Source organism: Epinephelus moara, chromosome 20, assembly GCF_006386435.1.
Source record: "Epinephelus moara isolate mb chromosome 20, YSFRI_EMoa_1.0, whole genome shotgun sequence".
Classification (NCBI taxonomy): domain Eukaryota; kingdom Metazoa; phylum Chordata; class Actinopteri; order Perciformes; family Serranidae; genus Epinephelus; species Epinephelus moara.
In genome coordinates this window covers 34,692,612-34,708,727 of record NC_065525.1, presented here as the reverse complement: position 1 = coordinate 34,708,727, position 16,116 = coordinate 34,692,612, and the positions used below count along the sequence as shown (strand labels likewise).

Genomic DNA, 16,116 nt, shown 5'->3' with positions numbered 1-16,116 from the left:
ATCCCCAATGTAAATGTATCAAACCTTCCAAACCTTTTTTTCCAAAGTATGGTGTCCGCTTCTCCATGACACTGACAAAATGTGCTGCCCGCCCCACAAAATGTCAATTCATTACCAGTCGTCATGTATAAGTTTACATTAATAACGATAAAACATTCATTTTAATACATTCATTAAGCATCCCACTTGTATGTGGGGGGTGGCTATTTAAGCTCAGGACGATGTAACAGAAAAGTCACTGACATTACTGACGTTCTTCAAGGGGCAAGTAGACATCCCAGTTACCTCCACAGCCTCATGCTGCATTCATGTGGTGTAAAAGTAATGTAAAAAAATTAGTTCCCAATCATATTTCATGGCTCACCTGATCCGTTTTGTTTGCTCTTTATTATCAACATGTTGTTCAAATGCTCGGAGCAGTAAAACACAAGACATCTCTGTAGTGTCCATGTTGTTTCCACATTACAACGTAAAGTTAACGAACACATCAAAGTTGAAAGAACAACCATCCAAGGAGCATGTGAATGCACCTTTGGACTTTTGCTTGAGAAGGTCTCAACTCGAGTCTAGTTTAATCGGTCCTTGCACGTTCCTTCAGTGCTGTTGTTGCACAACGTCATGACTCATTATGGATTCATGAGCACTCAGACGTTTGACAGCTGACCCGGTACATACCAGACACCAAAAAAGTAATTCAAAAAGAGTCATTCATTTATTTTTCATTAATATAGATGTTTGTGCATGTGTGTGTGTGTGTGTGTGTGTGTGTGTGTGTCTTGCACTTGTGACTNTGTGTAAGTGCAGGGGCAGAAGGGAGAGGCAAGATATGTTTTTTCAATCTTTGAAGATGCATGTGTGTGTTTAAGTGTGTGTGAAGAGGTGGGGGCTGTGGAAGAGGGCGTCCCTCTCATGGTCCCTCCCCAGCCCTGCCCCTTCACATGGAGGAGTATCCTGTAGCAGGTCCCAAAACTGGAAACTCATTCAGTCCCTTCTGAATGGAGTGCCTTTAACGTGAGAGTGGAGGACTTAACTTTCAGCACGAATATATCACAGCCATGCATTCGGTCCTGGTCGGTGCTTTCCTGACCCTGCTGCTCTGCCTCCCCAGCCCCGGTCATGGAGGTAAGTGCCACTGCAAATCACTCTGTTAATGTCCTGTCCCCCACCTCTTCTTCCTTTCTCCCCTCTGTCAGAGATGCACGGGAAGAGATCAGATCACTGTCCCTGTCTCAGGTTTTCCTCATGCATAAATCAGAGCCTGACAAGCTGATGAGTTAATGCCTCAAACTTTAACTTGATGAAGTTATATATGCAATATTGCACTGAGCAAAAAGTTTGAGTAAACTCCACAGGTCTCCTTTATTTTATTCTCTTTACTTTTTTGTTGTCCACTCTCACAGTTTTCATGTCATTCAATGCTCAGCAGTGAAACCCTCCTTTTCTTGATGAAACTCAATACATGAGGGGAAAAGATGTGCCAAGGGTCTGACCCTGGCCCAAGGTCTGAGACAACATCTGTCGGTTTCTCATCTGAAGCTTTTTTTTTTCTTTGCCTTTCAGCCTGTGCCAGGCTGAGTGTATGAGAGCATTTACCTTGAGAATGTTTGCATTGAAAGCTTGTTGCCAAAAGGCAGGAGGTAGTGAAGTTGGAGCCCTCTGTGGATAGGAGGTGAGCTGAGGTCCCTCTGCCGGCAGCAATGAATGGCTCTTTGAGAGGGAAGTGCACAGTGGCAGGCAGAGCTGCTCCTTATCCACCCAGTGAGGAGAGATGAAAGTGTGGCAGAGAGAGGGGGCTGGTAGGGGAGTGTGAGAGGCAGTGTGTGTGTTGGGGAAGGGGATGCTGGAAGGCCAAGGCCCTCACAATGGCCCCATAGTGCATGAGTAAAGTCTACAGATGTACCTTTCTCAGTGTGACATGATGCAGCAGCTTCTCTTCTCCTTCCTCCTGAGCATGAGTACAGTTAGTGTGGGATGTACAGTGTTTGTGGGTGAGGCAAATCCGGTATGTTGATGAGAAGTTGAAACACTGTCTCCAAACAGCTTAACCAGCTCACCTCAGCGCAAAATTGTACATATGGCGAGTTGGCAGGATCAGCCTTGGACTTAGAGCAGCTGTTGAGCCCATTGTCTTCTGCCGGCTGTCAGATCTTCAAACTCTCACTGCAAATTCCACTCCAATTAAGTCCGGGCAAACCTCTCCATGAGTGTCTTATTGGCAGCTAGAGTGAAAAAGTGTCTCTTGATCTGAACGGGGGAGGATCGCTTTGTTTCAGTGGCAGAGAATCAAAGCTCAGCTGGAGAGCTGGATTCAGATCGTCTGCACTGTGATCTGTTCACCGTGAGCATGAAAAGAGTCATCTGCCCTTCTGTTTGCTCATTTATAGATAAACCCCACTGACTGGCGCGACAGCGACACCTCCACGAAAGAATTAGCTGTGCGCTGAGCAATCAGTCATTGCTGTCAGAGTGTGGTCACATTGCATTTGCTCATGATTTACAGAGACCTTTCTGCATGTCAGTGTGCAGTATCTTGAAGAAGTATCTAACCACTGGAAGATTCATTTAGTTTATTTAATTAATGCGCTGTCTGTGCAGTAGAGAGACGCAAGAGGTACGCAAATACTTCTGAAATTGGTGCTAGAAGACCAGACAAAACAGCAGTAAAGGCCTGTCCCATTGGCTTCTGTTCAACATTTAGTTAACCTACAACTACCAGAATGCACTGCGTCGCACCGAACCAATAAAAGCTCCCGCTGGTGGGTGACCTTATTGGTTTTGACGAGATGTGTATAGCTGCAGCCACACCACACAACACATCCCTACAAACCACAATCGCAAACCCTGCTACAACACGACATTAAAGTGAACACATATGAGGCCAAACAGCAAAAACCCATGTTATTTAGTATTAAGATGTAACCCTTCCTTAACCTTATCCACGTCTCCTTTAAGCGTACACTTCATAGCTAGCTAAATGCCAACTTAGCATTTCCTTTGGGGCTTCAGCTTCCAGACTTAGTAGCAAAGGAGGCTGATCATGTAGGTATAGTGGGTGGGTCTTGTAGCTTCTCCAGCCACAGCTATACTTATTTGGTTTTGATACAGAAAACAATATGGCAACCAGCCCGCGACAAGCAATCCCAAATTACAGCCAAACAGTACACTAAAATATCTTTCTGAAAACATTTTAAGCGAGAAATAGACAATGCAAGGACAGAATGTTGGTTCATATTTCATCAGAACTGCTTAGTTTAACCTTTTGATCTGAGTTTTTGCAGCCTCTGTGTCCATGATACAGGAAATAGCATGTCCACTTCCTGTTCGCTAATTCTCATATTGAAGCTTAACAGTACACTAAAATATGGTTCTAAAGATATTTTAGGCGAGAAACAAACAATGCAGTAATTGAATCTTGGTTTTAATTTGATCTGCACTGACTAGTTTTGCGGTTTGGTCTATGTTTGGACTGAGTTTGAGAGAAAGAGAGGGGCATCTTTCTTTTGATCTACTTCAATGCTCTTTTGAAAATGCGAAAGTACAATTTGTAGTTTGTGCAAAAGCCCTAGAGCCAACTAAAAATCCAACCGGATGATGCCAGATTTGAGCTGGGAGATGAGCAGGATGATGTGGGCGTTGGCATGACAGAGGGAAGTTTATCACAGTTCATGTCCACACACTATCCACGTTGTTACGATACAAAGCTGTTTGAAAATTGACAAAGTACCCCTTTAATGCAGTTATCCATAAAGTAGTTAGCATTATAGTTACTTCTGACTGGCTAAATGGTGCAGTAGATGTAATTTTCCACATAACCAAATTCTCCTCTAATCAAAACGATGGCAGAACAAAACAGGAAAACTGTATGAGGGAATAATTTCTCCTCATCTAATTATCTGTTGGCACAATCCTCGCTGCCTCAGTGTGAACAGTACTCACCCACTGACCCTCGAGAACTAATTGCTAATGTTGACCAGATGTACCGAGTCACTGATTAGATTTTGGCCCCCCTTTGCTCTCACAAAATCCCTGCCACAAGCTGTCGGGGGACTCTTCCACCAACCATGTAGTGGGCTCACAGAGGGTTTCATTTCTTCCCTGTGTTTACATCTTCAAATGTCACAGGCCACAAGCCCACATGACGTTCTTCAAGCCATTGGCACCTTTCTTTACCAAGGCACTGTGCAATCTTTCTCCAAGTGTTAAAGTGGTCTACCTGCACCCACTCTTATTATATTTCTCTGCCATCAGGAAAGTCTTGCTCAGAAGTGGTTTGAGTCATATCATGAACACAGTAAGCCTCCCCCTGTAATAACATTTTCCATGAGTTTTCTTCAATGATGCAACCTACCACTTTCCCATAGTCTTACGCCGTTGTGCTTCCTCCACCCACAGAACAGCCTCGAGAACAATTATGCTGCAGTGTGAGCAAATGCAGGAGCTCACCAAATCAATTCTATAATTTTCTCCACATAAAGAATATATGAAGAAAATGTGAGAATGGTGAGATGTGAGATTAAGTGTTTCACATGCACAAAGACTTGTCTGTTTAGCCCTCTGCTGGTCTGACTCACCGGATATAGACTCTGGCTATAAGCCTGCCATTGGTCGACTACTTAGGCTGGCATTATAACCCTCTTCTACTATCTGTGTGTTACTGTTTTCAAATCCCCTTCGCTACGGGAAACAGCAACAACCTCCGGGCTAACAAGCTACACGCTGAAAGTGGCAAATTTTGACAAAGATTTAGACTGCGTAATAAGGCTTGCCTTGTTATTTCAGGGAATTGTAACGATCTTGGGGTGGCTGTGGCTCAGAGGTAAAGCAGATCGTCCACCAATCTGAAGAGAGTTCGATCCCTGCATGTCAAAGTATCCTTGGGCAAGATATTGAACCCCAAATTGCTCCCAATGGCTGTTCCATCGGTGTGTGGGAGTGTGTCAATGGTTTCTGAGTAGCAGGTGGCACCTTGTATGGTAGCCTTGGTCACCAGTGTGTGAATGTTTGTGTGAATGGGTCAGTGTGACTCAGCAGTGTCGAAGTGCCTTGAGTGGTGAGAAGACTAGAAAGGCACTATACAAGTGCAGTCCATTTACCATTTACTTGTGAACAGTGTCACCCCCAAGAATTTTTGATAGGTGTGGCCAGATGGGGCCACTGAAAATCTTGGGGTGGCATACCGAAACCAAAAGCCTTAACTCATTTTTTTTTTTTTTTCCTTAGAAAGACAAATATACAGCTCTAATTTGAAGAACTACATTGATTCTGAGGAGCAAAACATTTACTTGGAATAACCCTTCTCAAGTTTAGTGGAGTGAAACAGACCCCTTTGAAAATGACCATGCCAAGGTTTCCTGCGCCAAAATTTGGCCTTACTTTGGAGCATTATTTAGCCCCCTTCCTGACAAGCTGTGTCGATATTATTGATATCACTACCTTTGTGCTAGCTTAAAACGAGCCTGCCACAGCCTATTAAAGTTGGTAATATTGGCCTCCTGTTATTTTCTCTAGACTCCAGTAAGGGGGGCAGAGGGACCGATGGCCCAAGCCCAGACCCCGCCTCACAGGACTTGAATGGCCAATATACTGTAGGTCTGTTTTCCGACACGGCCAGTTGCAGGTGATTTGCCACATTTTTCTACCATGACAGTGGCATGTGCCAGTGACACAGACTTCACCAGTGTACCAATCCGTTCCACTTCACACAAGCTTCTGTAATATCGTTGGGATAATATTCTGCAAGAGCCACATACAGCTAGCACATCGACTGTGTGGTTTTCTTTTGTGGAGAATTAACCATTTTAAAACAGTGTCACCTCCCCACATGCAAATGTTCCACCAAAACAAGTTTTGCCTGACACTGTTTTGCAAGGGCCGATTGCTGCATGCTAGGCTTAGTGCCGTCCAAGACGATTGTGATCGGTTTAAAGAAATAAAAACAAGCTAGAGCGTTTTTATCACAGCAGAATAATAATGTGTGCTTCTGGTGCTGACAAAGCACTGTGGAGATAGGTCTGGCTTTGTGAGACTAGCCTTCTGGTGATGGTCACGGCCCTCGATTCAATAACACCATCTTTCACTAACCTAAGCTTCTGAATACCTGCCAACCCCATTCAGATCCCCTGTATATCATTGAATATCATTTTACCATAGAATTTAAAAGGGACACATTTTTTTGGCATTGAAAGTAGATAAGCAGCAGGGTTCTGTATTCAGCAGCCATGTGAGAGCACTTTTTCTCTCAAATCAAGCAATGCTCACTTTATCATGTCTCCATCTGAAATGGAACATGACATGTTCCTGTTCTCTGCCTGCAGCTCTGTATCTCGTCAGCAGCCATTACACTACCCTTTAACCGCCACTTTACTAAGGTTTGGAAAAAAATTGGCAGGGTAGTTATTTCCAAGCCATAAATTGCTCTCTAGTGCTCGCATGTTGTTTGGTTGGCCTGGTGATAGAGGTTATTTTATTCCTGTTTTGCTCTCTGTTGATAGGCAGACAAAGTTTGAGGTTGTTATGTTAATCTGTCTGAAAGTTGTGTGCTCCTGAGGAAGCCACGTCCACTGCCACTCCCCTCTGTTGGCCAAACAGTGTGAAAAGTTAATGACTTCTTTCTTGCCCCATTACCAACCACTCTACAAAGTCTCCTGTGTGTTCTTTTGTTTTGTCTAGTGTTGTTTTCTGGAAATCCATTTATAAAATATTGACGTCTGCTAAAATACAAATATGACCTGACAGATGAAGAGACAGACGAAATGGGAAGAAAACAAAACTCCTGTCCAACTCTGTTGGCAGAACTGATGATGTATGATGTGAAAAAGATACTCGATAACACTGTAAGAGCATCGATTGGATTACCACATATTGGATTGTGAATGCTTGCCTTAAACTGCTCAAATAACATTTATTAAGCAGTGGCGCACCCAAGGGGGAATCCAGGGGGGCATAGGCCGCCCTGATACAATTGCTGCCCCTCCTACTGGCTCCCCTAGCAAAAATAGGCTGACGTTAATGTCTTTAAGAGGCTGTGGCATGCTCATTTTTTAAGTTAGCGTGAAGGCAGAGGTAGCCTGTGAAACCAGACAAGGTAAGGCATCCATTAGTGGGGGTCACTTGAACTCTCAACTCAAGATAGCTGAATCAAATGGGTTCTATGGGAACCCACAAGTCTCCCCTAAGCTTGATTGGGCTTATATCCAAAAAATGTGTGATTCCTTACAATCAGTGTGCTCCTTCCCAGCTAGCACTGGATAACAATATTACGCCAGAAAGACTTTGGACTCTTACGTTGGACAGATGTTAAATTTTGGTTGGACAAAATTGGGTTTAAGATATTTTAAATGTCAAATGATGTTAGAATTTCACATTTTGTGGACATTAACATCATGATGTTTCGCTGATGTTGGGTTTTGCTCTCTATACCTTATGACTAAATGTCATTATTCCACATCAAGATGACATTGGCATGAGACGCCTGGACGACATTTGATTATAGTTACTTAACAACACAACTTACAACCATCAAATTTGGTTGAATTTTGTTTTTGACATGGGGTGAACAAAATATAATGTCAGGACAGTGTCTCATGCTGATGTCAATTTGATGTAGAATGCTGACTACAGATGATGCTGATGTTTTGATGGTTTTAAGTTGTGTTGTTAAGGAAAAGGACAACCAGCCTTTTTTAAGAACAATCAATTGCTTAACATTTATAGATATAAACTACATTAAAACAGGACTGTGGAACTCAAAATGTTAACCAGTATCAGTCTAAGCACATCAGATAGTAACATTTACTGCAAAATAAGAAACCAATGTATATCACTATGTGATCCTTAACTCTCATATTGACATAGTTTTCAGCCCACCTATAGGCTTCAGCAACATGAGCAAATTCCTAAAATTCAGTTATGGCGTTTGGCACCTCAAGATCTTTAGTGGCTCCATCTGGCCACCCCTATGAAATATTTCTGGGGGCTCCTCTGATAATAAGACAACAACATCTACTGAAAACATTGTCTAATGGTTTATGCACATTTGTGAGTGTTTTAGAGATGTCTTGCTCCTGTTTGCATTTTCAATTGCAAAGCTTAACGAGGGGATTTGCATCCCAAGACTGCATATGAGCCTGCTATCTCCCCTAGAGTATAATGTCACTATGGTAACAGGAGAAAATAAATATGAAATTTGCCTGGGCTTTGTGAAGTGTCTGTATACAAGGCCTCCGTGTGTTCCTCGAGAGTTGGCAGGGAGAATGGTGTGACTACAAGTGTCTGCACAGAAGATTAATAAGTCCAATATTTGCATTGGGAAATTGATGAGATTAGTGTTCTGCTGGTGGTGCTGGTCCCACAGACACACTGTGTGACCCTCCCCTCACCTCTTAGTTTAAACACAACGCAGTGTTAGGACAGAATAAAAATGGGGCATTTGGAGGAAATCCAAACAAGAAAATCAGTGTTTATAAATGCAGAGCAGAATGCACAGTCATGTGCCTGCTTTCTGTCTCTCCACGTGTGACTGAAGGTCCTAAAAAATAAGTGCTCACTTTAACTTGGTGAGAAATGTCTGAGGAGGGAGTTTTACAGGGTACTTTAAATCACCTTAGTGTACACTTCCAGCACAAACTTTTAATCAAAATATAAACTATAATCTGTAACAAAATACAGTCGGACATATTTTGTGATTAAAAAGAGCAGGAAGAAGAGAGATCTTGTCATGATAGCTTCAGTAAACTTGTATAAAATATGCACAAATGTAACATACCGACATGATCGCACAGAAATATGTGAAATGACCACAACCTCTTAACACCACATTACGTGGTGGTGGTGGTGGTGGCATGTATTGTGCTGAAATTATGTGGTGGCAGCACAGTTAGGTTTAGGAAAATATTTTGTTTTTGATTAAAATAACTAAGATTGTTATGTACGGGACACAAGTATGTTGTAAAGTGACGTAAGTATGTCAAGAAACATGTGGTAAGAATGAAAAGGGCGTAAATATCTAAAGTTAGATAGAAGAAGTTCAAGTTGACCTTTAATTTCACTGTTGACATAGTCGGTGATCTCCTGGATAAAGGTCTAGTATTTCTTTGACTCATCCACCACCCTGACCTCCTTCCAACAAAGACTCTCTCAGTCTTTATACGACCTATGAGGTTGTAACATTGACCGCCGCCCATTGCATGACGTCGTTGAACCCGGGAATTCATGAGTCTACAATGAAAAAGAATTCTAATTGACCTTATTTGGCACCGTTTCTCTGTCGCCAGCACATAATTTCAACACAATACCTGCCACCAATGTAATGTGGTGTTAAAGGAGCAGTGTGTAGGACTTAGCCACATTTAGCAGTGAGGATTGCAGATTGCAGAACCAAATGAGACTTCTCCCATGTGCCAAGCGTTAGCCTACATTCACACCTACAGCCAATTTAGAGTCACCACTTAACCTGCATGTCTTTAGACTGTGGGAAGAAGCCAGAGCAAAACCCACGCTGACACAGGGAGAACATGCAAGCTCCGCACAGAAGGGCTCCCCCACCCCAGGGTTCGAACCAGGAACCATTTTGCTGGGAGGTGACAATGCTTACCACTGCCAGTGTTTAGTTTATCTGTTCTGGGCTACTGTAGAAATGTGGCAGTGCAACATGGCGATCTTCACAAGGACCTGCTCCCTTTGTAGATATAAACGGCTCATCCTAAGGTAATTAAACACGATACTTATTTTAAGGTGATTATAAACTAAAGAAAACACACTAATTATATTAAATTCCATTTCTGCCAATATATCCTCCTGAATCATGCACACTGCTTCTTAAAGAGGGCATGATCATTTTAAGTATTTGAGGAAGTTCAGTCAAGGTGTTCTTGAGATATCACGTTCACAAGAATGTGATGAACGCAAAGTCACAGTGGCCTTAACCTTTGACCTTTGACCACCAAACTTAAATCACATCATCTTTGAGTCCAAGTGGATGTTTGTACCAAATGTGAAGAATTTCCCTCAAGGTGTTTGGTTGTATGTTGTTTTTGAAGAAGGGAATAAACTCTGGTTGCTCTGCTGCAGAACACAGCATTTCTTTTCAGACTTAAGAGCAGCACATGAGTCATTCTTGTAGCCTGGAAGACATCCTGCTCATTGACAAGCTCGTCCTTTCGGCTGCATGAAAATGAGACGCTCGCAACTTCTCAGAGCACGGAAGACAATCAATATTGATAACACTTCTAATGTGATATAACCTCCCTAACTTCTGCCTGCCTGATGTTTCATCCTGGCACTCTCTGAGAGAAAGTTTCAGTGAGTCATGGTTTATTAACTGTTTTTGGGGGGGAGTGTGGCCCGAGGCAAACATCATTTCAAGAATCTAAAGTTATCTGTATGGGCAGCCTGCCTCACCCCGCTCCTTTCCTCTCTATAACTTCATCTTGTTACTACAGGTAGAATCTTATATCTGACCTGCAGCAACAGAGTGGGCAGCATGTCTGCCCAGTGATTACACTGCTCGGTCCTATAATGGAAATGAGAGAGGTTTGACTCCTGTAACAGCAATAAGTCCTGTCAAGGTGTCCTTGAGGAAGACACTAGGCCATTGCTGCTCTTTTAAAGCTGCTGTAGTCAGATAAGCATGTCAGCTAAAAGCCAGAAATGATAAATGCAAGAGTGCCTAAGAAAAGCCAAAACCGATGACCATTTATTTCACCGAACTACGGCTAGTTTAAGGATGATTCCAGTTTATTACAACCTGAGTTCTTTTTCGGTATAATAACCTACTCATCAAAGTAACTGCTGTTCCAGAAACACAGGGACTGCCCTACAAAAAACAGTTATCTATACAACTTTATTTGTAGGTAAAACTGAAAAGTAACAAATCCAAAATGCACAAGATTATGACTAGTATAGTTGGTCAAAGTCTGAAAACTGTATTGGATGTTCACGACAGACAGTTTGAGAAGTAACTTAACTCTTCATTTGTGGTTTCTTTTCCAAATAAATCTGGCTAACCTTGTGTCAAGGCTGGCTTGCCAACTAGACAACTGGCAGGGGCCCAGCACTCTCGGGTAGGGGTGTTCAATATATTGATTACACTCGATGTATTGCAGCTTGGGATCTTTAAAATAACATTGAGTAAATTGTAAAAAGTCTTTTTTAAGCCACTGGTACAAACACACACACTCCCCATTTTTGTATGTGCAGGGGCTCCAGACCGCAACTATTAAGTCACATTTTGCAACCATGGAGCACCAGTGCAACTTGCATTTATTGTTAATATATGAACTGGAGAGCTGTTAGTTTGAGTCCAGCTCACAGTAAATAAATATTTTATTAAATGGCGGTTTAACGACGCTGTGGTAACATTTAAACTTTCTGCTAACTGCTAACATAAAACCAGAAGCTTCAAATTCACAGCAGGAACATCAGCATTTCAGAATAAAAGCACCAGTGGTTCTGCTTTGATTTATTTCATTATAGCAATGCTTTATTTAACTTTATTATATAAGAGTAGCTACTTTATTGAATTTTATTGTAACAGTAGTTTATTTAGTGCTTTAGTGTTTAAGTAGTCTACAGTAATTTAGAGAAGATTTCAAAATATCGAGATATATATTGTGTATTGTGATATAGCCTTAAAATATTGAGATATTATGTATAGGCCATATCATCCAGCCTAGATTTCAGGAGTCTCAAAGTCTCCAAGTTTTCTGTGTGGTTTTTACTTTGTGGTAATTTGATAGTTTGGTAATAATGAATGCACCTCTAAAACAATAAACAATGTCACGGCTTTATAGACATTCTTAAAGCTCTCTGACTTGTAGAGAGTGTCCAAATTGAGTTTCCACCTTTGTTATTCTAGTTTGTATTGTAGTTATATAAGCACATATTATTACGTAATTTTGTGCTTAATTAAATTCCCAGAAACTAATTGCTAAATAATTTCTAAGTAATAGGCACACAGTAAAAAAGAGAGATGTGGAAAAATTAGAAATCAATAGTGGAACATTTTTACCCCAAGGCCCTAAAATTTTATAATCTGGACCTAGCCGGTGTGATCATCTGACTCCTCGTGTTTTTTCCCCTTTTTAAGACCACCAGATCTTGGCACTAAAACATGTTTGTTGGCTAAAAAGCCAGAGGAAAAACAGTAATGACTCGCTCAAATAAAAACAGTTTTGTTGTTTCTTGGTCTCAAAAAGTGGTCCGCAGCTTGGCAGTACTTATTGCAGCTATATCATACTACTAATTGATATATACACAGTTAAAAAAGAGACATGTGGCAAAATGGGGGATCAGTAGGTGCCCATTACTACATTTCTTTACCCCAAGGCCCCAGATGTTAGTTGATCCGGCCCTGCCTATGGTTTTCTTTAAAGCCATTCTGATCATCTGACGACTCATGTTTTTCCCCCTTTTTAAGCCGCCAGATCTCATCAGCAATTAACTTGAAGAGTCCTATCGTATAATTACTGGCAGGAATAATGGCCAAAACTACAAAAATAAGACCCAAGTTGTAGTAAATCAGAGGAATCCTTTAAAGCGGCAGAATCATGTGATGAAGCTATCAAGTGGTGCTTCACAGGGCGACAGATGTGCCAGATGCACAGCCCTTCCAAAATAAGAGAGAAATACTGCCTTCCCTCTGAACGAATCACTGGCATTGTTGTCACACTTAAAGCGGGGGACTCAGCGACTTCAAAAGCGCATATCATCACTCAGTTTATTCTCATTGTGATGCAAGAACAGTGAAAAAAAGGACATGTCCCTCGCCTTGAGGACTCTATAGTCCCCTGGAAGATGATCTTTCCCACATTGCTCTCTTTGAGGTTGCTGGCTGTCAACGGCAGGCTGCTCGGATTATATTTTAGGGCCATGATCTGCTTAGAGCGGGCAGACAGCCCACACACAGACCTCATTTAGCCCTGGGTGTGTACACAAAAGAGTTTCTGTACATAAACACAGGCCCAGATTCTCTCCCATAGGTGGAAGGTCAGAGGCCATCTCATGGTGTGCTACCGTGTTGTTTTAACCCCTTCCACGTCAATCAGATAACTCAGGAGAAGCAGGGGGTTTTGCTGTAATTTGGTGACGAATGGTCTACACCCAGATTTCAGGTCTGTAAGTGGCAATTTGGGATTTGAAATTGTTGATAAACTGTGATTGCCTTGTCGTCATGCAATTTTAGGTAATTCTAAGGACACAGTCTTACCTACAGCAGCAGCAGTGCGGGGTTAGAGCTGCATGGGTGAAGGAGGAAAATAGTCAACATTTATTCCAGAGGACTGCACTGTGAAAAAAAAGTCAAAGCCTCACAACCTGCCAGGGTTTTCTTTCTTTTTCTTCTTCATTTTTTTTGTTTGTGTGTTGGCACACTGAACAGGTTATTAAAGTTCAACAGCTGTATTTTTCATTTACCATATTTTACAGTGTGGACATGTTACAGAAATATCTGTGCTCATATTGCTTCTTACTAAGACACTTTATTAACTTTTAAATAATGATAATAACAATAAGAGTCTCAAGCCACGCTCGCAGCTATGTGAGGCTGTACTTAAGCAACCCAGTTTCCAGAATAATGTTGGCATTGTTTGTTGCTGCAAACTACAGATGTGTTACATTTGTGCAATACTATGGAGCAGATATGTTGAAACTTTGAATTTCAACAATGCTGTGGTTTTGTGTGGTTAGGTTTAGGCGCAAAAACAATTTGATTATGGTTAGGGATACATCACCTTTTGCCACTGAAAATTCAGCAACATCTCAGCAAAAAGCAGCCGCTTTTCATGGCACAACCCTGGCTAGAAACACAGGTTGCTGAAGAACAACCGTTTTTTTTGCTTGTATGTCTTTAACAGTGGTTTGCAGTACTCTGCCATTAAGCAGGTATCTCGAGACATGCTATCCACCATCCCCTCCATTTTGCAACAACAAAGTCAATTCACTTCAGAAACATTGATATGGTACATAGACACATACAAATGTAACATATTTGTGGTTTGCAGAAATGTGCAATGCCAATATTTCTTTTGGTAACGGGCTGACTTAAGCACAGCAATACTTAGCTAAAGGCTAACTTAGTCATTCTAAAGTGGGATTTATATTTGCTTTATACTGCATCAAATTGATGCCATACCTACGGCGTAGGCTCTGCATTGACGTAGAGCCTGACGTGCATCTCCTCAGAAATGTAACTACACGTCGCAGTGACGCAGACCTCCTGTCTATTTTTATAAGATGAAACCATTTCCCTCAGTGGAAACAAAGCTTTTATTTACTTTAATTTCACAGATAAGAAACAATAAATTGTGAAGACAATAAAGCCTCCACAAAAATAGCATTTTAAGTCTTGTGTGTGATTTATCCTGGCTTCATATGAGCAGAGGAAATCTCCACCAGTTGCTATACAATGTAAAATTCCATAGGCTTGTGCTAATAACGTTAGCATGTCGTATTTGTTCGGAAAACGAGTATAAGACAGTTGTTTTGTCAGTGAATCTGTGAGTAGTAATGGAGCCGAATTTTGTAACGTTACCTTTGTTAAATGTTGCTGTTGTCCCTGGCTTCATATGAGTAGAGGAAAAGTCTGCTAGCAGCTAGGCTAATTTATACAATGTAAAATGCCATAGGCTTGTGCTAAATACATTAGCATGTTGTATTTATGGGGAAAATGTGTCAAAATAAAGACAAGTGTTTGTCTGAGAATGCTGCGAGTTATAGTGAAGCTGATTTGTGTACTTGTGTTTGAAATTCTTGCTATTAAGCCATGTTTAATGTGAGTTTTGGGTTTGTTTTGAGTCAGCTAAACTTTACAGCAGACTAGTGTTTTGGAGGTGTAGCTGCAGAGTGACACAGACACACCACTGCAGAAGTATAAATGCTCACAACAGCGTAGGCTACAGTGTAGACTGCATAGAGATGAGGCACAAGTATAACTCCCGCTTAACATGCTTACAGTGACAATACTACCAACTTCACCATCATCACCATCTTAGTTCTATCTTAGTATTTGTCAATTAGCAATAAACACCAATTTCCTTAGTTTTGCAGGTATTTGCTCATAAATGTAGCCATAAGTAAAAGACAAATATTTTTGACCTGCAGTGATGGCGCCAGAGGAAAAGTCGGAGGATCACCAGAGTCAATAGGATTCATCCTCTCGGTAATCCATGCATAGTTGTTGATGTTTCAGTCAGGACCAAAGTGGTGGTCAGGCTGACATTGCCAGTTGTAGACAAATCCAACAGTGGTCACAGCAAAAGTGCTCAAGACAGAGTCCTATTACATTTGTGTCCTTGGCCAAAGGCTTGACATCCTCGGAAATCTGGAAAGTAGATTAAGTTTGGTTTATGATGTTTTTGAGGATATTGGGTTTTTGCAGCAGCAGGCAACAGGATATGGATAAAAATAAGATTAATGTCAATTACTGAACATAACAAAGAGTGAACACTACAAAGTAACAATAAAGCAAACCAATAGTGCTGCGAAAAAAGATCAAGAAGACAAACACCACCCACCTAGATGCATCATCATGCACATTAGGATACCTGTAGGGCCACAATGGGGCCTGGACCTGCAGTGCAACATTTTAAATCAAAAGTGTGTGTTATGACCCTGAGAAAGACGGGCTTATATTCATCCCCCACTGCAGCAACTGAATTCTGCGTGTTTATTTTTGATAAGAGCTGTTGGGGAGTTTAGTGCCCAAAATGAAAACTCCAGAGAAAATTCTCATCATCACAGAACTGCCAAGTTTTCAATAAGCAGGAATTATGCATGACCAGATGTCTCGATACGAGTGGCCTCTATGGGTTTCCTCTCTCCCTCTCTTTTTTTAGAGAATAGTCTGTTTTATCATTTTTGGTTAAATAGAGGGGAATCAGTTTTATTCTGGCTGCTATTGTTTCTCTTATCCATTGAATATAAATTAAAAGGAAAAACAAAATGTCGTCTTACCCCAAAGGGCTGTTACGTAATTACTCAGTTTATCCCTCAAGATCAGCTCTGAAGATCTTCCCTTCCTGTTGATTGTGAATGTTATCTACTGGTAATATCATCGGATATTGTTATCTTATATCATATGATGTAAATTAATGCCTAAATCAGATTTAGGAACAATGCTCG

General features: G+C 41.4%; 1 protein-coding gene across 1 annotated transcript in view; it reads left to right on the top strand.

The window, feature by feature from the left end:
* Window positions 1-986: 986 nt before the first annotated feature.
* Window positions 987-16,116, top strand: part of cspg4 (chondroitin sulfate proteoglycan 4) — a 114,381-nt gene continuing 99,251 nt past the window's right edge. The window contains exon 1 of the mRNA XM_050072659.1: window positions 987-1,122. Coding sequence (XP_049928616.1) covers window positions 1,056-1,122 — 67 coding nt within the window. The 5' untranslated portion in view covers window positions 987-1,055. The remainder of the gene's footprint in view (window positions 1,123-16,116) is intronic.